The sequence below is a fragment of the Lagopus muta genome, chromosome Z (genome assembly GCF_023343835.1).
Source record: "Lagopus muta isolate bLagMut1 chromosome Z, bLagMut1 primary, whole genome shotgun sequence".
NCBI classification, from domain to species: domain Eukaryota; kingdom Metazoa; phylum Chordata; class Aves; order Galliformes; family Phasianidae; genus Lagopus; species Lagopus muta.
The window spans coordinates 25,137,312-25,161,480 of NC_064472.1; the positions used below are offsets into that span (position 1 = coordinate 25,137,312).

Consider the following 24,169-nt stretch of genomic DNA (forward strand, 5'->3'; position numbering starts at 1 on the left):
CCCATCGTAAGTCACCATCCCTAGAGATCGTTAAAACCTGTCTGAACATGGTCCTCAGACCACTATAGTTGACTCTGCTTTAAGTAGGGGCTTAGACAGTTTCAGCAGGTCCTTTCAAATTTTATTTGCTATCATCTGATACTCAGACTGCCTATTCCTGTAGCTTATTGCAGGCATGACAGGTGCAGGTAGCTGCCTCTTGTGTGTTTAAAAACAACCCCCCAGACTACTTACAATTTGGCTTGTGAAGAACCTTGAGCTTTGTTTGAAGGTTCCCTCTTACAATGTTGGGGGAATCAGAGGGTTCTCATAAACTGGAAAAAGTTGAAGATTTTACTTCAAGTTTGTGCTTAAAAGCTCCTCTGCTTGAACTGAAGTACTATGTAAAAATAGGAGTAAATGGTATATGTATCAGTGTGTGTTTGTAGTGATAGATGGTGCCTAGTTTATTTACCACAAAATTCTTGACTGGAAGAAGTCAGTGTAAAAGCAGCTTTTGTTTTCCTGTATTTTGAAGATGGAAGCTAAATATACGCTACCAGCTGATGCTTGTGACTTCAGTTTCACTTTAATGTTTCTTAAAAGCACCCAAGATTGCTATGGTGAATTGTAACATCAGTACTGTTATGCCATTCTCACGTTACTGCCTTCTGATATTGAAAGGAATATTACAAACAGGAGGGAAATCAACTTTCTACACAGGCTGATAGGACAAGGGGGAATGGCTTGAAACTAAAAGAGGGAAGATTTAGATTAGATGTCAGGGAGAAGTCCTTCACTGAGCAGGTGGTGAGGCAGCGGTACAGACTGCCCAGAGAAGCTGTGTGCTGCTCTAGAATCATGAAGGTTAAGATCAAATCCATAACACAGTAGCAAAACATAAAAATTCAATCTCTTTATTCAGACAATGGTCAGATAAACAGATTTTAAATATAAAAATCTGAACAGTCTTTTCTGGCACACTTAAGGGGTCAGCATGCCTGACTGATTGAAGGTTCCAGAGATCTTCCAAAATTGTTGAAACTTCACTGATTTTGTGGAAGGCAGTGTCCAATGTGTACTATCAAGCAATTTAGACAAGCAGAACTGCATTAATACAGCCATCATTTTCTGGATTGTTTGTTACTTGAGCATATTTTCCTAAAGGGAAAAGGAAATTAAAAGTTAACATAGTAAATTACAATTCTTCCATTTTGAAAATTTAATCCACAAGACCGCTTGGAAGTGGAAGGAATTGCTGTTTCAAAATTGAATGCACTACAAATCTAAGTATGCTTTCTGATGAGCTGCAAACTTCAGTTCTCAAAATATCTTGCTCACGCTGTCTTTGTAACATACCCAGAACCTTGAGGAATTCATAAAAATCACAGGTTCTGTCACAGTCCAAGTCAGCCTCACTGTTAGAGAAGTTAGTCAGATTCAATGAAGATGTTTGTGCACATGACTGAAAACATGGCCATATAATCATTCATAATTCACATAGGTAAGTCTTAACGGCCTTGTAACATTGCTTGATATGATTGCTTATGTCTTGGAAGTCCTTCTTCTGATCTTCACCTAATTTGATGTTCAAAGTGTGAACTGAAAGCCTACGATTAAAACTTTTCAAAGCTGTCCCGGTTGTTGCTTCTGCTACAACCAAAACTCAACAGGGATAAATTATGACACTTTACAAGACAAGGGCTTCACAGTACACTCAGGCAATAAAGACTTACAGCTTGTTCTGAAGTGCTGCTACTGGATAAAGAACTTACCCCAAATGACTTTGCCCCCTTGTGTCACGAGGCCCAGTTCGCTCACATTCACTTCAATGACAGTACCTTTGGTAATCACACCCAAACTTGTATACAGAGGAGAAGAAGGATTCTTTTTTACACCAAGGATAGGCAGGCAAAAAGTAGCTTTAAGTTCAGGATGTGTCACGTGTGCCTTCTTGAAACGTAAGCCCTGTAGCACAAGGTGTTAGAAAACATCAGTATATACTTGGAGGCCTCACAGCTAATTTAACACTTCCAGCATTACATCCTCAGATTTATGCATTTTATGAAACAGGGAAGAATGAAACAAGCCAGAACACAGAAAGTAATTGGCTTACTATAGAAGGCTTGTTAACAACCTGATCAATGACAAAGCTAGGTACTTTTTTTTTTAAACAGCTACTTTCATAAAGCAGTTTTTTTAACAGTAATAAAAGAAGAATAATCACTTCCACGAGTAAAGCACATTTCATGAAGAAGTGAGGTGTTTATTGTAAAGCATTAGCAGTTTTCAGACAATTTTTTTCCTTTATACTTGTAAACCTGAAAATGCTTTTCATGTGCTGTGAACTATTAAACACTCACCTATTACACCTCTTTCTGTCTAGGTACCTGTACACTGTAATAGGGTCTTTATCACTAAATACAGTATCACTTTGTGTGTCAATAAAACCTATCCAAGGTTTCTACTCAGTATTTATATAAATAAACTACACTGCCATAATGAATCTGATTTTTCTTCTGTGCTGCTAGACTGCTAAGGCCTGCACGCTGTTACTTGTATTTGTGTAAGGAAAGGCCAAGCAGACACAACAGCTTCTTTGCATACTGTCACCACTGTGCCTTCAGCTTAGCTAACAAATCCGAAGGAGGGAGTACGTGAGCCTGACAACAGAGTTAGCCCCTGCAGCTGACAGAATCCTAGTAGCTTGAAAAAGAAAGAAGCTTCTGAAGTGCTTCTGCTGAAGATCTTCCCATGTTAATTTGAGAACTCACGGCTTTAACTTACTGATGTCATCTCAGTTATGGGAGACAGGATGTAAATATTACAACGCAGACAGAGACTGCAGGGGTACCTCCAGCTAGTCTAAGTTCAGATTTCAGAAAGGAAAGTAACACAAATATTTTAAATCAGTAGTAATCAAGTGCATTATCGTAGAAGGAAGTTCCTAGATGAAACTTCATTCTACTCCATCTAGCTTTCTAGACGCTCTTTAAGATTCCTTCTATCCAAAGCCATTCTGTGTGATTCTTTGCCAAACCCAAAACAGTTAAAATAATTACTACCTAAATATTTGAAAGTTTCAAGAACATTACCATTGGTCGAATGAATCGTTCATACTTAGGAGGTTTCCTAGTAAAGCCATCTCCAACAAAACAAACTTTTGTAACCATTCTCTTCCAGGCCTTCTTCTTTCTCTTTCCTGTACGAATCACCTTTAAAACTTCTGTTTCTCCCTGTGCTCGGACCTTTGGCAAGGGAACCTCCCATTTCCCCTATAGGAAACACAACTGTAATTAGGTATGTGCCATTTCTAAAAGAAACAGTATAATCAAAGTACAAAATAAAATGTAACTGATCAGAGTAGCTGTAAACCATGTGTTTTATGCAACTAATAGCTACTTATAATAGCCACTTATTTTAATTAGCATTTAAGCTTATGGAAATCAAGACTTTGCATTTGCTTACTTTGCTCAAGGTGGCTATGCTATTCAAAGTTTTAGCTTTTGTACAAGATCAATAATCAGACCTTGCTTGTAAGCTGGATGCCACTTAAGCATCAATAACAGAATAATCATCACCATAAGTAATACTAAGTGTCTGAATTTTAATCCAGCTACTTACAGCTTTTTCTTTTCGTTTCTGTTTGATCATGTTAGAGAGAACCTTAGCCCGGGACTGGCCCTCTCTGTCTAGCAGGTATGCTGGTACAGCTCCTTTAGGTGTTTTCTCCTCATTCTTTTCCTTTGTATTTCTCTTCTCATGCATCTTAATTCTTCAAGGAGAAACAAACAGCAACAACACATTATTAAGAACGGAAAAGAAGCAAATTTTGAGATATAATAGCTTAGGTTGTGACTATTCAAAATATTCTTTAAAGTAAGCACAGAGTTTACATTTAAGGAACAGTGCCCAAGTACTTTTCATAGGAAGTTAAACAAGACAGCTGGCAGATTAGAGCCCTCTGAAGCCTGTCAGCTCATTCAGATTGTAATACAAGACTTACCGAGGAACCGGCTTAAAGCAAAGGGCCTAATAGACAAAGCCAAGCATATTCTGCTGTCGTTACCATTAGGCTGAAAGCCAATATAGAGTTTTTGCATTCTGCCACGATTACATTATTGCAATTGCTACTGCTAATTAATGCACGTACTAAGGAATGCTTTTAGGAACAGAGTCATTAACAGCAATGATTAAAAAAAAAAAAAAAGGCACTGGGAAGAGAGGACATCAGAAGCGTCTTAAGCACTCTGTCCCAAACTTAAGCAATATGTAAGAAGTACAAGGGGCCACGCAGCTGACAGCCAGGCCTTTGTGGCTGTCTCAGTCCCGCAGACGCCGTGCAGAGACATAATGTCAGGACAGCGCTACTCACGTCTTCTTCATCTGGATCTTCTCGGCGTGGCGCTGCTTGTGGTACAGCTTGGCCTTCAGCCCGATCATCTTCTTGGCCTTCCTGGAGCGCTCGTGAGCCTCGCGCCCTTCCTTCTTCCTCTTTCTCTCATGGTAGTCCAGCCGATAGCCGTACCGCTTGCGGTGCAGCTCGATGTGCTCGTTCTGCGGCTGTGGGCACAGGACAGCGCGTTCAGTGCCTCACACCGCCGGGACGAGACCGGGAGGCACCCCATTCGCACGGAGCAGCGGGGCCGTCTCCGTCCCCAGCCTCCGTCCCCAGCCTCCGTCCCCAGCCTCCGTCCCCAGCCTCCGTCGCCGTCCCCGTCCCCGGCCCCGGCCCCCGGCCCCCGACCACCGGCCCCCGACCCCCGGCCCCGGCCCCCGGCCGTACCATGGCGGCGGCCGCACGTCACGCTCACTCCACGCCGCTCGCCCCTGCGCAGCGAAAAGGGCCGTCCTTCCTCAGGCCGCCCCGTGTGGAAACGCACCCCGCGGCGCTTTGGTTCCGCCTTCGGGACAGGCGTCGCTCTGCTCGGCCCTAGGGCTGCGGCCCGGCTCGGTGGGGCAAGAAAGGGACGAAACGGGAAGAAAAGGCCGGAGTGGCTGTTCGGCCACCTGTGTCTGTCAGTCGGAGGTGGGACTGAGTAAGGCGGGGTGGCCGCGGGGGAGCGCAATGAGGAGCGCACCTTCCGGTGCGGCTCGGCGCTGTTGTGCCGTGCGGCGGACCGTGGTGCGTCCTGGGGCACTTTGGCGATGTAGCGTCTGATTTTGTCTGCTTTAAAAAGCGTTCTTTTCACCGCCTTCAAGAGCAAAAGGGTGCGTTTCCCGAACCAGCACTCCGTGCGCAATGCGTTGCTGCGTGTTCTGCGCTGCTGGCTGCGGCTTTCCATGGGCAGTGAGCTCGCAAACCCTGACTGTGTGTGGCTGTGCCGTGTGCTGAAGGTCCCGCAGCACTTCGACTGCAGTGCGACGAGAGAAACAGCGATCCGAGGTGAAAAGCTATTGGTCGTGTGAAAACAGTGCCCACAAAGGACAGCACAGCTTCCAGAAAGAAGCAGGCCTTCGGTGTGGTGCTTATCTCATTTTATTTTTTGGGAGGGAACGTCTTTAGAGACAGCAGCCAGAATGTGGAGAATCATGAGGAAGTTTTCAGTGAACGCACTGAAATTGTCAAGTTTGTGCAGTCAGGTAAACGCCTTCCCAAATTTTAATACTTAATGCCTGAGTTTGAAAAGATCACCTAAGTTACACCGAGTAAACCATTTTATTTCGTTTCATTTTGGTCTTTGGAGATAAAACGAACGACATAAACTCATGTTGAGGTTGGGCTTCTCATATGTCAGAATGTGGAAGTTGTGTTACTTTTTTCTAAAGTCTTTTAAACACCTCTGATACACGACATTTTTTGCTGTTACATTTGTATGGTATTTAGGCATGTATAAAATGCTGTGGCTGTTGACAGCTTGTTTTGATAATATTACACATTTTTACTGGACTTCCCGAATGCTGTTGAGATTTCACTCTTATTTAAGCTCAGGCTGTGCTGCTGCTTCCACGCTGGTGGTAATTTCAGTTTATGTAAATACCTAATGAACATCAGTTGATTCAGATCACATTTATATTTCGTTCTGTACAACTGGAAAAATTATGCCTATGGTTGCCCCAAGGAGGCTGTGTATTCCCCATCCCTGGAGGCATTCAAGGCCAGGCTGGATGTGGCTCTGAGCAGCCTGGTCTGGTAGTTGGTGATCCTGCACATAGCAGGGGGTTGAAACACTGTGGTCCTTTTCAACCCAGGCCATTCTCTGATTCTATTATTCTATGATTCTATGCCTACGAATTAATAATGAGTTATGATTATTAATTCCCTACTGTGACAGTTGTGTGTGTTCTCTATTTCCTTCCATTGCCAGCATGCATGTTTCAGGAAGCCAAAAGTTATAGTCCTAAGTGTGACGCAGCAAAACAGCAGTGAAAGGAACTACAGCTCTCCACCAAGTATGCTTTCAAATTGTATTTTTATTCTTCTGAATTTAATTTATGACTTATTGCTAGGAGTTACTTAGAAGTGAGTAAAAACACCTTCAAAATTTCATTGATAATATTTGACATTTGAAGCACAGAGTGGTTAAAAGGTTCAAGGATTGGAAAGAATGGTTTTTAATTGCCGCTGTTTTCTCAGTAGTTTTGTAGTATAAAGATTAGGAAATAAGAAAAAGGGAAAAACAGGTGGATAAAAAGCCAGATTAGCTATGAAAGATGCAGTAATCCCTGTCCAATTGCCTGAAGTATTAATAGGTCATTGGCTAATTGATGATAGCCAGCGTGTTGCACAAAAGCAAAGAGAGACATCTATGGTTGAGTAGAAGGAAGTCTGAGGTAACCATCATTCTCTTTTCTGTGTAGAGTTAGGGCAGAAGAGAGTTGTGGCCTGATTAGTTACTGCTTCTGCAGAGTAAGACTTCACTGGTCTGGTGATATTTTTTTCCCTTGTGTTGTTTTTTTCTTGTTGTTTCCAAGTTAAAGCTCTGAAGAGTTCCATGTGTGAAAGAGAGTGAGAAATGTTTTGAAAGTGAAATACAGATCTTTAGTAATTGGGGATGGGTGAGAATTAGGAGTTTTCAAGAGTTGTGGCTCTGAATCTTTGTTTCAGATAAGCTTTTTAGGAGTTTTCTTAATTCACTTAATTTTGTTAAAATCAATCGTTTCTTGCTGGGATCAGTCTGACAAGTCTTTTTTGTTTTCTTTGTCTCCAGGAGATGTTAAATCTCTGCGTTCTGTCATTAATCCTCATATATCCAGGTACGTCACTGCAGCTTATTCTCCCTATGTAACTGATAGCAAGAGGAACTGATGTGGTACAATGTCAAGGGTTGTTGCTGTTGGTGTTACTTAAATACATGTTTTAAATTGCAGTTCACACTTTCTTGTTTTCAACTTTCTGACATTTCAGTGTGAGTGTCAGAGAGATCTAAATGAGGTGGAGGAGCTTCTTGGCATGCAGTCCACCACCATGGGCAGCACTGTATTCCTTGTGTTTAGCTGTAGAGATGATGGCCTTAATTAATACGGGCAAAGCAATTAGGGGCTGGGCTATCACAGAAATGACATGAGGGGTGCCTCTGTCTTGAGGGCTAATTCAGCCAATCATAATGATGGCAGCTGATTACAAGCCTGCAATGAGAAGAACTGCTTGGAAGCCTCTGGGCAAGGTACCTCAGAAAAGATCTGTCTGAACAAAATCTCATACAACTTCATGAGAACTTGCAAGCTAGATTTGGGACATAAATATCAACACTTACAAATATCTTATGGTCAGTGGATGGGGCCAGGACAGAGGGGCAGCAGGCACAAACTGCAGCACAGTAAGCACCATACAAACATGAGGAAAAGCTTTACTGTGATGGTGACAGAGCATTGGAACATGGTTGTCTAGAGAGGCTGCAGAGTCTCCTTCTCTGCAGATATTCAAAAGCCACCTGGACATTTTCCTGTGCAACCTACGCCAGGGAACCTGCTTTAGCAGGGGGCTGGGCAGCGTGATCTCCAGAAGTCCCTTACAACCTCTGTGATCCTGTGATTCTGTGATACATGCAATGGACTGTTCTAGTCACTAGGATTTAGGGGTTGGAACATACAAGAAGGTGATAGGGCTGTTTCCATCTGTAGAGGAGACGTGTGAGTGCAGAATGAGGCTAAGCAGGTACAGAAGTGAAGTGTGGAAACCTGTTCCAGAACTATTGAGTGTTGCCACTGAGAAGAAAATTCACCATTTCAGTGCTATCATACTTCGGAATCAGCACATGTATTCTATCAGTTAAGTGACAGGAAAAAGCCCTATTCATCTTGTGTGCTATGCTTAGCAAGTGTGAATTGTTCGTGCCAAAAACATCACTGGAAACAAGTGCCACATTAAAGGCTGTTTTTGCTTTATGCAGAATCCGTAACATTGGTATCATGGCCCATATTGACGCAGGGAAAACAACAACAACAGAAAGAATGCTGTATTACTCTGGATACATAAGAACACTTGGAGGTTAGCAATATATATATATTTGTATTTCCATAGCTGTGAGAGATTTGACATTTGTGGCAATCTCATGCAGTGAGATTGGTGGTACAATTTTTAGCATAGAAGCCTTTTGTTTCAAAGTTGTTCTTCAATTTAATGAAATTGTAATGTGTTTTCTATTGTGTTTGAATGTGGTTGCACTTGTAGTTCTAAAGCAGTTGAGAGCTTCTTGATTCATTTTTTTCTTTTTGTTTTTCCTACACTGTTATTTGTTTAACACTTACTCAGAACTTTATTTTGTTTCATGCGTTGTTCGTTGATTGTTTTGGCAAAGCTGCTCCTCTGGATTCATTTTGATGTGTCAAGAGGCCAGATTACCAAAAACTAATCTGTATTTTAAGTCCTACCAAAGGGAAGAATTCCTTTCTGCAGCAGCTCTCACTGAAATCTTTTAAGACTGAGAAAATCAAAGCTGCCTTCATTTATGGTGCCTTTGACCTTTTAAATTTAGTGGCGTTTCCTCTGCTACACAGGAGAATGTTAGAAGGTGTGAGCCTTGGGGAGTGACCTTGGTGATATGCTTGTTTGAAAATATGGGACTTTCTCTGTTTCTATTAAAAATACAAATAATAGAAAGTCTTAGCTTTTAAACTGAAGTCTATCTCTGAGTTTCAACTATTAAATCTTAAAATGTCAGGTTGTGTACAGAGTGCAGCCTCTCATTTCAAAAGTGTCATTTATTCATGATTTTGGACCTTGCTGTAATTTTTTAAATTTCTCACAGTGTTGCTTAACTTTTAAGTTTCTACACAGTGTATTTCTTTGATTAAAAATGAAAAAGTTGATGGAGTCGATTGTTTTCAATTGACAAATGATTTGTTCCTTGCATTGGCAGCCTGGTGTATGGTCCAATGTTGTAATTCCATGACTTAGAAAAGTTTTCATAATTTGATCGTTTACGAAAGGGGGAGTATTTCCAAATATCTCACTGTCTTTATTCCAAGACAGCTTAGTCTTTGAATTATTTATGTACCCAGTTGTAACCCTGTTTCCTGCTCGCAGATGTTGATGATGGAGACACAGTAACAGATTTTATGGTACAAGAACGAGAGCGTGGTATTACCATTCAATCTGCTGCTGTTACTTTTGACTGGAAGGACTACAGAATCAACCTGATTGACACCCCAGGTACTGTGCTTTAGTGCTACTCCTGTAATGATGTGAAAGAGTAGAGGAGGTGAAGCATTGCTGAACTTAGGTCCTGAATGTAGTGTGATATTTAGCTGGTTGAGTTGCTGCAGTAAATAAGCCTGTACTGAGCTCTGCTGACCTTTGACTAGCTAGTGTTTTCTGCAGCCTGGTCTGACTTGTTCAAGGTTAGCTCAAGAGCAGCCTGTGTCTTTCAAGGACTTGAGTTCTCTGAAAGGTAAGACAGTAATTATGACGTGTTTTTAAACATTAAAGAAAAAAGTTGCAATGGTCTGTAGATGTTGCCTGTGTGAGTTGTGATAATGGTAATTCAGGTTGTGAATTTGAGTTTTTTCAATTGTTTTTCAGGTCATGTGGACTTCACAGTGGAAGTTGAACGTTGCTTGAGAGTCCTGGATGGAGCAGTAGCAGTGTTTGATGCTTCAGCTGGTGTTGAGGTAAAAAGGACTGTTAACTTTTTTTATTTCCAAATTAAAAGAGGCTGAAATGTTTACCTTAAGTGTATAGGAATTCCTATGGTAATGAGGGAGAAATAAACGGGGTTCTCTCTAAAGTCTGTTAGCTATTGTTGCTTTGGTTACTGTGTTGTTTTGTTGTTCTGCTTTTTTTAACAAATGCAGATTGATGTGAAGGCTTCTGGCTAGCTCCAGCTGTGGATAGAAATGGGCATCTGTTCACATCTCATTTTCTGCTTCCATGTAAAAAAATTAATCATTTTCACCCAGAATTAACCTCTCCCCACCACCACCACACTGTGCCCTGTTTAATAAGCTCACTGGGGCATAGTGCAGAAGATGTGTAGCCCGGCTGGTGTTTGACTTTGACTTGATGCTTCAGTTCCATAGAAACGTTACATGTCATGTGGAACACTGAATTTAATACGTATCTTTTCCCTAGGTAAAGGATGAGGGAAGTCTTGGTCAGTGTTAGTCACATTTTTAACATACTGCTGGAAAGCATTACTTAGTGTCGTGTATGAGCCTGAAACCCTCCACAGCCATCAACAACAAAAAATTAGAGCTGCTTGTGTTTTGTTTTGTTCTGTTTTTTTTCTGAAGACGTGTAGGAAGTGTATTATTTCCATCTGCTGATAGCAGACTATTTCTAAATCTGCACTGATTTTCATGCATACCTGTTTTAGCTTTGAATGAGCCTCAAAAATGACTCAGCAGTATGTCAATAATTAGCTTAACCACACTAATTTGTTGTCTCCTCTGTGTAGCATCATGAGTACATGTGTAAGTGTTTTGGCAGTATCTTAAGCCTTAAGTGTAGGCTGCCACACTGCAGTGAATAACTTCATTGTAGATCCCATGCAGTGCTTATCTTCTCTCCTTGTTCTCTTTCCTCTGTACCCTTAGTGGAGGAAAGACAACAGATGAAGGAGGAGCTGTGACAGAGCTGCTTCTGGAGCTCCTCTGTCTAGATAAAGACTTGTCACAACGCATTCAGCACAATTCCCTTCTCTTACTCTGAGCTCAGTCTCTTAGCAGCAGGAACACAAGATGAAGATGCTTGACCTCTCGTCTAAGGAAATGTGTATGTAGTTCCTCTGTCAATACTAACGTTACTGTTTTGCCTTTTTGTGTAGGCCCAAACTCTGACGGTGTGGAGACAAGCAGACAAACATCAGATACCACGAATCTGCTTTTTGAACAAGATGGACAAAAACAGGGCAAGGTATTCATACAGTTGTTTTAATCACTGTTAAAAACCTCATAAGAGAACGTTTCTGATCAAGTTGAAGATGCTCTGTTGAGCACAGAACTGGTGTTTTATGTTAATATGTACTGTACACATCTTTAATTGTTTGGTTACATATGTTGTGCAATTGTGGAAGTACTTCTTACAACAAATAAGAGTAAACTTTTTCACTATATCATTACATTTATTGTAACAATATCTGTTGTTTTAATACAGTTTTGCATATGCTGTTGAGAGTATCAAACAAAAGTTGAAGACAAAACCTTTGATTTTACAGGTAAGCTTAGAAATTCACCTGCATTTCTTTTTAATTGAACACCTTTATTATTTTTCAACTCTTTAAAATTTCTGTTCTACTTTCAGTTGCCCATTGGGGAAGCCAAAACCTTCAGAGGACTGGTTGATGTTGTGACTAAGGAGCAAATGATTTGGAAACCTACATCTGATTTGGATGATGGCATATTTTTTGAGCAAAAGCCACTGATAGAGTCGGATAATCCCAGCCTGTTCCAAGAAGTCCAGGATGCTAGAAATACCTTAATAGAACAAGTAAAGTTCTAAAGTAAATGCATAATGCATTTAAAACAGTTATTTAGAACAGAGGGACCTTTGAAGGCATCTAGTGCAGTGATTTGCTAAAAACAGGGCTAATTTCAGCTTTAGAGCGGGTTGCTCTGGCCCTTGTTCAGCTGTGCTTTCAGGTTTCTAAGGATGGAAATTGCAACTTTCAAGGCAACATCCCAGTGTTTGATCATTTTTGCAAACACATTATTTCTTTTTGTCTGTATGGAAATTTCCTGAGTTGTTATGGCAATGCATGGCAATGCTCCTCGTCCTTTCCTTTTGCACCTCTCTCTGTAAAGAATCTGGCTTTGTTTTCCCTAAAACAGTCCCACAGTCATTTCATGTCGTGGGTAGTAGGAGGCACCATATACCTCCTTCGTTTTCCCAATTTAGACACACTCATCTCTGTGGGTGTCCCACTGTGTTCTGACATAGCACCTTGTGGTTTTCAGTTGGATTTCCCACTGTTTGTCTGTTTCTTTTGTGCTGGGAAACCTAAAACCACAGCGTCTAAGATATAGCTTCACAAATAGAAGGTGAGAAGCTGGTGATAACTGCTTGCCTTTATCCACTCAGTACTCTTGCAGCCCATTTTGCAGTTAGCATTTGTCAGAGGGTGTGTTGCTGATTTGTTCTCACTGGTCAAGCAGGACCTGAAGTTGTGTTTGGCTCCACAGGCCTACTTTCTAGGTGTTTGATCCCCATTCTGTATTAGTACATGGACTTGTTTTGTCACAGGTGCGAGGTACTGCGTTTGTCCTTGATAAACCGATTTCAGATTTTCTTCATTTGCTTTTCTTTGATAAAAGACTTTTAGTGCATATTGTGACATGTGATGGCAGAACATGCTTAATATGGATGTTGCTGGATGTTACTTGTGCAAAATGGCAAATACTCCCTACTTCATAAATAGTGAGCTCCTAAAAAATAGACCCTAAATTTAGTATCAAGTTGGTTAACATGGCATCTTTTGCCATCTTAGATCCCAAAAGATACTTGGAACGTTCACATTGGGCTCAAACCCAGAACCTGCAGCTTATTCATAGCCTTCTGGAATGACAGCTAGAAACTGGATGGGATGTCAGGGTCTGTTCCAAGTGACCCTAAATGCTATGCTAGAGGAAACTGGATCTCATAAAGAGCAGATCCATCCATAAAGTCCATTGGAGAGATGAGAAGAAATTGTAATAGAAGCATGGTTTGCTTGATCCTAGCATCTAACAAGCTTTGCAGACTTGAGACAGTTCAGAAGCATTGAAGAATAATAAAGTGAAAGAAAGAGTGCCTGTGAGCTATGCAGGATCTTTGAAATAGTTTTTTCCAGACTGTTTTTCTTCAAGCTAATGCTTAAAAGTTCCATTTTGTTCTGTGTAAATGCAATGGTAAGAGCTGGTTCTACTTGAGAGATTCCAAGCACATCTGATCTCCAAGTTAAAAGGGTGATTTTTTAAACCTGTTTGCTTTTCTGCAGCCTAGAACTTCAATTGCTTTTATACAGCCTTAGAAATGTAGTAGCAGTTACATCCAAACATAGTGCTTTATATGCAGAAGTACAAGAAGTTAACAGTTATGTTTGTCAGAGGTTTTGATCCATTTGAGAACTGCCTTCCATGCGAATTTGGATCACGTATTGCTAGATATAATAGGTGATGCTGGGCTTTCTGTTCCACGTGCAACATCAGTCCATGTGATCCATTTTGATGTGCTCCAAGTTCAGTGAAATACACCCCGTTTTCAGAATATTCAGGTTTTAAATGGGAATGTTGTTGCTCAGCCTCTGCTCTTAAGAAATCTCAGATAGAAATCAGGATAAGAACAGTGGGTTTTTAATCTTTTTTTTTTTTTACTGCATTTTTTTTTCTTTAGCTTCTGGGCCCTTCCTGAAGTAGGATGGGGTGGCCCAGTAGTGTGATAATTCAGATAACCTCCTATTCCTAAAATATTTTTTGCTCTACTTTAATAATGCTCATTTTTAACAAAAATTTAAAATGTGAAGTTTAGTAATTTGACTACTGGTCATCTCTGGTAAATTTGGCTTTCATTTAACCAAATAAACACAAGATTTTTTTTCTCTCATGTTTTATCTGTTGGCTTAATTAGACTTCTAATTGCTTATCAAAGATTTGTTTCAATATGTGCTCAATTCCTGTTGTAGCTACTGAAGGGAGCATAGTACCTCAGTGGATGTGCAGTGGAGCAATGGTGTGTGTGACTCAAGGTTTGAAATATGTTTAATTAATAAGCTAATTAGAACAGTTTGAAAACACAGATGATCTCTTAGACCTCCAAGCTTCTGACGTGAAGAAGGTCAAAATACCCTGAAGGCTTATCTGTTGTTTTGTTGTTTTTTTTGTTTTTTTTCCTAGCTGCATCCACTGTCTCACAAAAGTCACTTTCTGCTTAGTTCAGATTTCAGCTTTTTTTAAGTTCAAAGTCTGTTCAGTTGTGCCCTCCATGGCTGTCAAATACAGCTGCAGGCTTTTTCATTTTTTGGGGGACACATCCCAACATTCTTTCTCCTACTGATGTCGTGCCTGACAGTAGCTTTAAGATGATGACTTTTCTTTTCCCTTGTGCTTTTTTGAAACTAGTATTTGCATAATTTTCTCTGTAAAACTGGTTCTGTAAAGGCTCTTGCTTTTCTTCTTCAGAGGAGATTAATTCTGCAGAATCAGTGTAAAAGCCTTAAACACTGGGAAGGACAGCAAAAGCTTGTCCTATCTAGCTTATGCTGTCAAGTAGAATGTAATTAAAATACTGCATTTTAAAAGATAATTTAACATGCTTTGCTTAGCTCTCACAATAGTTGCATTATTGAGAGAGGGATTAAACAGTTTTGCTTATAAGTGACATTCTGTAATACAAGTGAAGGATTTATTTTTTAATGTGAAATTTAAGTGATATTTATAAATCTGAAAATTTATAATAACTGAGTTGAGATAGGAGATGTGAAATGTATCTTCTGTGTTGCTTAAGTTTATGATCTCTGATATCTTTAAAAGCTTAATTCCTTCCCTATTTTGCTGTATTTTCTAACTATCTAAGATTTGTGACCAATGTGGAAACTACTGTCTACCAAATAATAAGGCAGAACTATTCTATTGAAGGTTGCAGATCTGGATGATGAATTTGCTGAACTGATTCTAGGAGAACACAGCGAAAATTTTGACCTAGTACCATCCAACAAGGTAATGTTTACCTTTTGTTATTTATAAATAAATTTTCACTGTCATTTTGAAGGTTGAGACTGCTTTGCCTTTGGCATGTGCAGATACGGTTTCACAGTTGTGCATTCACCAGCTTTTGTAGGGATTCTATGGTATTGTGAACTTAGGACAAGATACATTCAAGCTTAATATGAATTGTATGCGATCATATATTAATGCTAATTCTCAAACATGCAGGGCACAGCTGTAACAGTTCAACCTTTATGGGTGATCTTCATTGACAGGCTGCTGCAAAAAACTTTAGAGAAACACAAATGAAATTTCCAGATAGGATCAGCCTGGTGTGTCTGAGCTACAGAGTCTCACTAACAAAAGTAGCATTTCAGTCACTAGGAGTTGGTTGGCTCTTGAGACACTACATGTTGGAACTGGTGAGGCAAAACTTTCATGATAAAAAAGGGTGATTTTTTTTTGGTAGTTTGAATTTGGTAGCACATCGCATGCTCTGACTGGAAAATGGTAGCCTTGCTAAAATATTTTTTTAATTGGTAGAAGTGAATAAATTAATTATTCTTGTCTACAAATAACATATTGATGCCTGTCAAATTTGTACTGGAATAAATGGGCTTTCTCAATAAAATTGTTACATAGGAAAGATGAGAACTTATAAATGCAACACGATATAATGACTGTACTAAAACAATGGAGCATAGGTACTTTTAAATGGAGGAGTAGAAGCTGGCAAAGCTTATAATCAGTGTGATTAACATCTTCAAATGAAAAGACATAAGCAAAAATCACCGTTGTTTAAAATCTTGAAACAGGATCCTTGTGAGTAATTTAATGAAGCAACTAATCTTTACTGGACTTGAGAACTGGGCCTCTGCAGGCTGTCTCCAGCCAGTGGGAGCTGTTGGGCAGCACTGTGCATGCAAGAGCATTTACTGACAGCAGTTCTGATAAGCAGCTTGGTTGTCCATGAGCCACCCATGTGCTTGCAGATGGCACTGCCCTGCAACAGCACAGTGTACTGTCTGTGCAGACACTGCTGCCCAAGACAAACATGGTAGCTCCAGTCATCTTTTTTACTCAGTGTTGTGTGCATTACTTGCTATAACCTGCTTATTCCCAGTTTCTGGAATCACTTTATGAACAATTACTGCTAACTGCAAAGCCTGCTGATTACATGGTAATAACTTACATGTCAAAGTGGTACTTGAGTACAATGTTTGAAATCTGTTAGATTGTCCTTGGGCATTTTTTACACGTTAATAGTCTTATTGTCATGCTTAATGAAGTTTAAAAAGGCACTATTTACCAGTAGTAAACATTCTTTGTTAATTTTTTTTTCTGTAAATAAAAAAAAAAATCTATAAAAGAGTTTGTCATTTCCTCAGTACTTGAGCAAAATCTGATAGTAATATCTGGTAGCTGGAATGCTGAAGTTAAAATGCTGTTCACAACTCAACAGAAAGCCTTTTTTCTTTTTTCTTTTCTTTCTTTTTTTGCAGCTACGGTCTGCTATACGCAGAGTCACCCTAGCTCAGAAGGCTGTACCAGTGCTCTGTGGCAGTGCACTGAAGAACAGGGGAGTGCAGCCGTTACTGGATGCTATTACTATGTATTTGCCCGCACCTCATGAGCGTTCCTATGAGTTTCTGTAAGTGGAGTAAGAAAGGGAGGGTCAACGAAAAGGAAAAGCAAGTAGAAAAAGTGCAAAGAGAGAAAATAATATTGACCACTGATATCTTTACAAATGCTTACTGGTTTTAGTTGTTAAATAACAGTACAGATGTGCAGACCTAAAAGTTACCAAGTACTGAACCTGCTGTGCAATTAGAGTTCCAGTCTTTTAGTCTGAGAATACTGACATTTTACAGTTGGAGTGTTGGAGTCCAGGGATCATCTCTAGTATTGGTTGAGTCACATGACCTCTGCCATATTTTAGAATGGTAGAATTGGGTAAGCTTAAGTTGGCATATCTAAAATGTATATCTAAAATGTCTCTGCTAATATTGCAAGTAGACATATACAGGTTCTTAAGTGAGTGGACAATTATATAAGAGTGGGTTTGAGGTGGGTTAATCCTACAAGTGTGCTTCTTGTTGTGGCTTCTGTTTTGCAGACACTGGTACAATGATGATGACCTGTGTGCCCTGGCATTTAAAGTTCTCCATGATAAGTGTCGTGGACCATTAGTTTTCATTCGCATTTATTCAGGTTCACTGAAACCTCAGTCGGCTGTATATAATATTAACAAAAGTTGCACGTGAGTACAAGCAGGCTGTGGGTTAGTGTAGCATTTGGATGTCTGTTGAAGTCATGAACAATTAAACGATTTAATGTACAGGGAGAGAATGAGCCGTCTGCTCTTGCCTTTTGCTGATCAACAAATTGAAATACCATCACTAATGCCTGGAAACATTGCCCTTGCTGTTGGCTTAAAACAGGTAATTGAAAATACTTATTTTTAAAGAAAGCTTGTTTTACTAGTGTGTCTTTCCCCTCTGTGCTTCTGTATCTCAAGTATATCTTGATTGTTTTTACATACGCAAATTTGCATTATTTGAAGTATACATAATTACTTCCTCCTAATCTGAAAAATTACAGTGCAGACATGTAAATAAATGATGTGAGAAAGTCTGTGCTGATACGTGGAAAGAGCTGAACCTCAAGACATTGTATTTTAGTAGGGTTCTAACCTTATATCTATAATGTAACTCTCACGATACCAATGCTGCGTAATGCCCTAGGGAGGCCTCAGGGTGATATTGAAAGTTCATTTTAAAAAAAACAGCAGTTTAAGTTGAAATGTACTTGTTTCACGCTCCCAAACTGTTTCAGTGCCTGAGCAATCTGGATAGATACCATTTGCCCAGAATTTCCAAAATGTAAGCTATTCTGGAATGCATAAGCACGTTTTCATATACTGATGTACTGTTCTCTATGACTGTGGTTTCATTTTAACAACCCCCCATCCCCTGCTGCTTCCTCTCTTGTGGAATCACTGGGAACTGATCTGTAGAGTGCCACTGGAGATACGCTAGTGTCATCAAAAGCTTCAGCTGTAGCTGCAGCACGCCAAGCTGGAAGGAGTGCTGGGGGAGAGCAGAGGAACACCAGTGACGTAGAGAGACTTCTGCTGGCAGGTGTTGAGGTTCCGGAGCCTGTCTTCTTCTGTACCATTGAACCTCCTTCAATGGCCAAGCAACAAGGTACAATGTAGCTGCAGAGGAGGAAAGGCCTTTTAGATTGTGGCTGTCAGTACTCTTTGCTATTAGTACTCCAGTGATTTTTGTGTTTCAGAAAAGCCGTAATTCTTAATTTTGAAGCCATAGAGGCATTTGTCTCATAGGATCATAGAACAGGCTGGGTTGAAAAGGACCTCAATGATCACCCAGTTTCAACCCCCCTGCTATGTGCAGGGTCGCCAGCCACCAGACCAGGCTGCCCAGAGCCACATCCAGCCTGGCCATGAATGCCTCCAGGGAGGGGGCATCCACAGCCTCCTTGGGCAACCTGTTCCAATGCGTTACCACCCTCTAAATAAAAAACTTCCTCTTAATATTTAACCTAAATCTCCTCTGTCTCAGTTTAAAACCATTTCCCTTTGTCCTATAACTATCCACCCTCATAAACAGCTGTTCCCTCTCCTGTACATATGCTCCCTTCCCTATGGGAAGTTTTCTCCTTCCTTTCTTATTATCATGCTTTGTTTTGCTGCAGTTATGGGAGGATGGTGTGCAGTGTCTCTGTACAGCTAGCCTTGGGCTATCCTGTGCTTTTTTTCCGACAGCATTCACAGTTTTATAGTGTGGTGCAAAGTCTCCTCTTACCAAAACTGCTGTATGTCTAGTTAGGGTTTATCTATGCAGTGTGACCTTTAATCTTACTGTCTACCACAAAAATCTATACCAGAGAACCTGTTTGAAAGTTTTTACCATCTATTGACATTCCAACAAAGCTGAGCATGGTTGGAGGGTGAAGGCAAAAGAAAAATAAGTACCACTGTAGTATGATGGCATGGAGCAAGGTAGAATGTGTATTTTGCACCACCTGTCTTGCAGTCTGAGCTGCTGGGTTGCAACTTGTTTCTGTCACAGTTCTTTTTTTTTTTTCCCCCAAATTCTGTGAAGTAGATAAATGCAGTTTCAGCTGTGAGTTTATTTTTCCATCATTGCTCTTTTTTATAGCTGTTTTCGTTGCCAATTGTACAACATAATGGGGAATCAGAAAAAAATATTTGCATTTTAACTTCTTGTTGAACTCATCTGTAAAAATGTAGGTAAATCATATAAGATGGCTATTTTTCTCATCTGTAAAAAGGGAATGGTGCTTTTTACTGTTTGGTGAAACACTTAAATTTTCATGTATGTCTTTATACAAGTGTAAAATATGACTTGGAAAAGTGTATTTTTCATGATAGAATTTAAACAGGTTATTTTTCCTTTAAGCTATTATTTTAAAGTGAGGTCATTTTATTCAAAAGCTTCTGTCTCTAAATGTTGCTGAGATTGTTTGTGAATCAGCTTTTGCTTGGTGTCATTAAATTTTGCTATTTAGGAAGACTAATCAGTTATGGAAGCTCTCTAACGTGCAGTTAATTTGTTGGAGAGAAGTTGCAAGTTGTGTGTAATTTGAGTTGAGTGTCTACAAAAATACATGCTTCTCTAGGGTCCTTTAGACTACTTCTGAGAATATGATATGACCCTACAAGGAAAGTGTTGTTTAGGGATTCACTGTGATTCTCAAATTACTGAAGCCTCTTTGGATATGGTGTTTGTTGTTTATGTACAGACTTGGATAATGCATTGAGCTGCCTTCAGCGTGAAGATCCAAGTTTGAAAGTGAAAATAGATCCTGACACAGGACAGGTAAGATGAATCTTCTATTCCTCACCTTGTAATTAAACTTTATTTTAGAACTGTCAGGACCACTCTTCAGTTAGTTTACATACTTAGATTACTGTGAATGAAAAGCTTATCTCAGTGTTTGTATCGTGTAGGTACAAAGCTGTGAGCCTCTAAACAAGCTAAAATTGAACCTTGTGTGCATATACTTTACAGAATAAAGGAGGTCATCCTATTTTCTGCATGTTTTGAGAGTTCTTCACGAAGTTAGAAGAATTTGAATTATGTAATCTTTAAGCTAATGTCAGATGTTCTTTTACCTAGTGGTTTTACAACAGGAATTGCTGTGTCACTTAGGATGTTTCTTGCATGACATCAAGTAGTCCCGTTGTTGGTTTTTTTCTCAAGGCTCCTTAGAATTTGAAATATTTTTAAGAAGGTATTAAGAGCCCATGAGCCCTTGTTTAAACAGTTCTTATGAAAACCTGAGTTTTCTATGTTCTTCTGCCTCTCTCTTAACTGTCATCTCATTAGACCATTCTTTGTGGCATGGGAGAACTGCATATAGAGATCATTCATGACCGAATCAAACGTGAATATGGAATAGAGACATATTTGGGACCACTTCAGATAGCCTACAGAGAAACCATCCTGAATGCTGCACAAGCCACAGGTAAGAAGGAATCTAAGAAATACCTTGTATCTTGTTCTGTTACGTGATCTACTTGAAAAGATCTTTCATTGTACTTAGTTGCTTAAAATTCATCTGAAAGTAACTTATTTATGTGTTGTTTCTTTGCCACCAAATTCCTGTTCATTTGTTTCCTGAAGATGTATTGGATAAAGTAGTAGGAGATAAAAGACACTTTGTGACTACAGAGCTAGAGGTGAGGCCTGTGTCAGGAGAAAGAACGGTGACCAAACCTATCATTCAGTATGCTGAGAGTGTCATTGAAGTGCTACCCAAAGAACTCCAGGAAGCAGTAGAAAATGGAATCACGAATTCGTGTGTTCAAGGTAAAGGAAGTGCTGTAACAGCTACACTGGTCTAATTATTCTGCAGGAATCAATAATGTATGATTCTGGGAGGGAAAAAAAAAAATCTGGCAGCTTGAAAGCGAAAACATATTACCAATGAATTTACTTCAGGTACAAACCAAGTTCTGGAATTTCCTTAACTACAAAAATGGCCACATCCCCCTTTTGCCATACCAGCAAAGGCAGCGTGCCTTTGGTTTTAAGCTTGATTTCTTCTAAGTCAAATTATAATATTCATTTTCTTCGGTATGTTTTTGTGATCTAGTGTAATAGGTAAGGTACTTGTTTGATGACATCCTGTAAAGCACAGCAGTGTGACTTGAACTGGTTTTGGCCAACATGTCAATATCACACTTATATTATTTATTTTTTAATTTTCTGTAAATTCATGAAAGTATATGAAGTGCATGTACTAATATATTAACAAAAGAAAAAGCCTTATCTAATTGTAAAGTGTGGGGTCTCTTAAGAACTGTCTCTTATATTTAGTTTAAAACATTATTTAGTAATTTGTGACAGAAGGACTCTCCCTTACTCTCACTAACAGGTAGTGATTTAATAAAAGAGAATTACTGCTGAAGAGGCAGCATGTGGTGTTTCTTTTAAAATTGCTTTGTATCTGGCTGTGAAATGAGTCTTGACTGCTTCTTTCACACACCATGAAGACTTCAGAATTGTGCAGTCTACAGCATAAAATTCTTACCACTAAAGGCTTTTTTCCTTTAAAAACCCATTTAGCCATGTGTTCTGCAGCAAAAAGCTGTGTGTATTTTTTTTTTTTTTTCCTCAGACTTGGTTCAAGCACCACATGCAGTCTAACACTGTTTTTGGTCTAGTTAAGACTTCTCAGTTGTAGTCAGTTAAACTGCACAGGTTACTAGAGAGGCAGGTGATCTTTTATGGAATCGAGTTAACACTGCAGTTTTGGTAATGTGTTGATACTAGGAATTTCCTGCAGTCACTCTGTTGAAATACAGAAGATATTGTGCTTTTAGGTTAAACAAAAGACTCCGTAACTTTCTTTGTTTCACTTGATGTCTTGTTTTAGCAGATGAATTTTAGGTATTTTAAGACAGTTTGGGAACAATTGTTTGGATGAGTGTGCTCAGGAACTTTCAATTCTGAAAATCGTTAGCCATGTTTTTGATAAGGAGAATAAAGAAGTTATGAGTCTATATGCAAAGCTATGTAATGATAAAATGAAATAACAAGTAGCCATGCCCTTGGACATAAGGAGGAGAAGGGAAAGAGAAAGGCGAGATCCTGAGACTTTATTTTTTTTCCTCCTCTGTGTCATAATATTCTGAAAAGAAAGTGTCTGTTTTTTTAATCACTTTTTTTCTTTTTCTTTCTTGTTAGGACCCTTGCTAGGCTTCCCTGTTCAGGATATAGACGTGACAGTGCAGTCACTGACAGTGCATCCTGATACCTCCAACACAATGATATCAGCCTGCATCTCCCGTTGCTTGCAAAAGGTATAGCAAAGCTGTAGGCTGTTGCAGGGCACAGGAGCATGATGTATCACTGGGAAAAAGAGGTATATCATTGCCTGGTAATTGTTCTTGAACAGCGTAGCTCTTGCTTGGGGGATTTATAGCTTTTGGAGGTAGAAAATTTGAGTGGCAGTACTAATGAACCGTGTGAGCATTTCTTATGTCAGTTTTTGAAAAAGGATTTGGCATAACTCTCCATCATTTCCATGCAGGCTTTGAAAAAAGCTGGTATTCAAATACTGGAACCCCTGATGAGCCTAGAAATCACAGTAAGTGAAGATCATCTCAGTGCAGCACTTGCTGATCTTGCACAACGAAGAGGCAGTATTCAGGAAATCCAGAGTCGTCAAGATAACAAAGTTGTGATTGCTGCTGTTCCACTAGCAGAAATGATGGTACGTAGTTGTTGTAATGCATAAGAAGACTTACAGACTTCAGATCACTTTTCCTGTTATGTATAAGCAAATTTGGAATTAATGTTTTTAATTGTATTTTAATTATTGGAGGTCTAAAGCAAGTCATTCAGAGGTTGTATGGATTTAGAGCCTGTTTTGTTTCTGTGCTTGCAAAATTAGTAGTATTTTGAACATGATTCAGTTTGTTAAAATGGTGTGCTTTCAGTTTTATGCCAGAGCAGTAGTAAAAGCTGGTTTTACAGAGAATAGTTAAAAAAAAAAAAGAACATGACAAAACAAAGTTAATTTTTGTGTGCATTGCGCTTTTAATGATGTAAAAAAAATTACTGGAATGTTGCAGTATATTTAAGACTCTGTCCCTTTTTCTCTAGGCATTTAAGAGCCTCCTCTGCTAGTTTATCTTCTCTGTGCCTTAAATTAGGTGATACATGTTTTCTGTTTTTTGTTCAGGGCTACTCAACAGTTCTGCGTTCTTTAACATCAGGCTCAGCAACTTTTACTTTGGAGTTAGCCAGTTATCAAGCCCTGAACAGTCAAGAGCAAAGTGCACTTCTTCAAAGGAGGATGGGGTTGGTGTGACTGTTCTGCTCTGTAGAAAAATAAAGATACAACATGTCCTCCATACTAAATATTTCCAGGAAACCACCTACATTGACCAGTGTGCTCTTCTGTGATGAGCTGATAATGGCAAATAATGAATTAGCTGCAGCATGATAGACATCTGCTTGTGACTTTCCAAGGGAACATTCAAGGGACTGTGTTCTACAGACAAAGCCTTCAAATTGCAGGGTGGCCCACTAGAGATGCAACCACAATCTGCTGCCTTGGCAATCCTTACCTTACAGATAACCACAATGAGAAGTGATGTAAATCCTTTGTAAAGGAATGAGCACTACGTGCATTTCAGTGTGTAAAAGAGACTATTTCTTATATACTAAGTAAAGTTTGTGAAGTTTTTAAGTTAATGTCTGTGGATGAATAACTATAGTTTTGTCAGTCTGCATCTTGATTCGCTTTCAGCTGTAGACAAGACTGTTCAAGAAGCACTTTTAACTGTGAAAATATGTTTCTGTATGGCTAGAAATCAACTTGAAATAGAATTCAGGACACTGATCTAACTTTAGTTTGCTTTAACAAGTACCTGGAATATGTCCATCTGCAAATTGAGTAAGCAAAAAATACAAGAACCAGAGTTCTCCCACAACATCAATCCCCACCTGCTACTTTGCTGTACACTGAAAATTTTTCAGATGTCTAAGAATGACTGATTAAAGTTTTAAATGGTCTGGACCTGCTGTGTATTACAATTAATTTGACATTTGCAGTAATTTGGGAAAGTAGC

The 24,169-nt window shown here is 39.5% G+C and overlaps 2 protein-coding genes across 2 annotated transcripts; one reads left to right on the forward strand and one right to left on the reverse strand.

Annotated features, from left to right (window-relative positions):
• Positions 1-880: 880 nt before the first annotated feature.
• Positions 881-4,897, reverse strand: NSA2 (NSA2 ribosome biogenesis factor). Its single transcript, XM_048930597.1, has 6 exons — positions 4,766-4,897; positions 4,355-4,542; positions 3,604-3,754; positions 3,075-3,254; positions 1,755-1,947; positions 881-1,140 (listed from the first exon to the last, which is right to left on the reverse strand). The coding sequence occupies exons 1-6, from the start codon at positions 4,766-4,768 to the stop codon at positions 1,073-1,075; spliced, it is 783 nt and encodes a 260-aa protein (XP_048786554.1). The 5' UTR covers positions 4,769-4,897; the 3' UTR covers positions 881-1,072.
• Positions 4,898-5,140: 243 nt separating this feature from the next.
• GFM2 (GTP dependent ribosome recycling factor mitochondrial 2) lies at positions 5,141-24,117 on the forward strand. Its single transcript, XM_048930595.1, has 21 exons — positions 5,141-5,365; positions 5,473-5,562; positions 6,288-6,372; positions 7,131-7,176; positions 8,313-8,410; positions 9,449-9,574; positions 9,944-10,032; positions 11,187-11,275; positions 11,516-11,576; positions 11,663-11,848; positions 14,971-15,051; positions 16,542-16,690; positions 17,156-17,299; positions 17,381-17,480; positions 18,056-18,245; positions 19,828-19,904; positions 20,415-20,553; positions 20,712-20,897; positions 22,278-22,393; positions 22,624-22,806; positions 23,278-24,117. The coding sequence occupies exons 2-21, from the start codon at positions 5,500-5,502 to the stop codon at positions 23,404-23,406; spliced, it is 2,337 nt and encodes a 778-aa protein (XP_048786552.1). The 5' UTR covers positions 5,141-5,365; positions 5,473-5,499; the 3' UTR covers positions 23,407-24,117.
• The last annotated feature ends 52 nt before the right edge of the window (positions 24,118-24,169 follow it).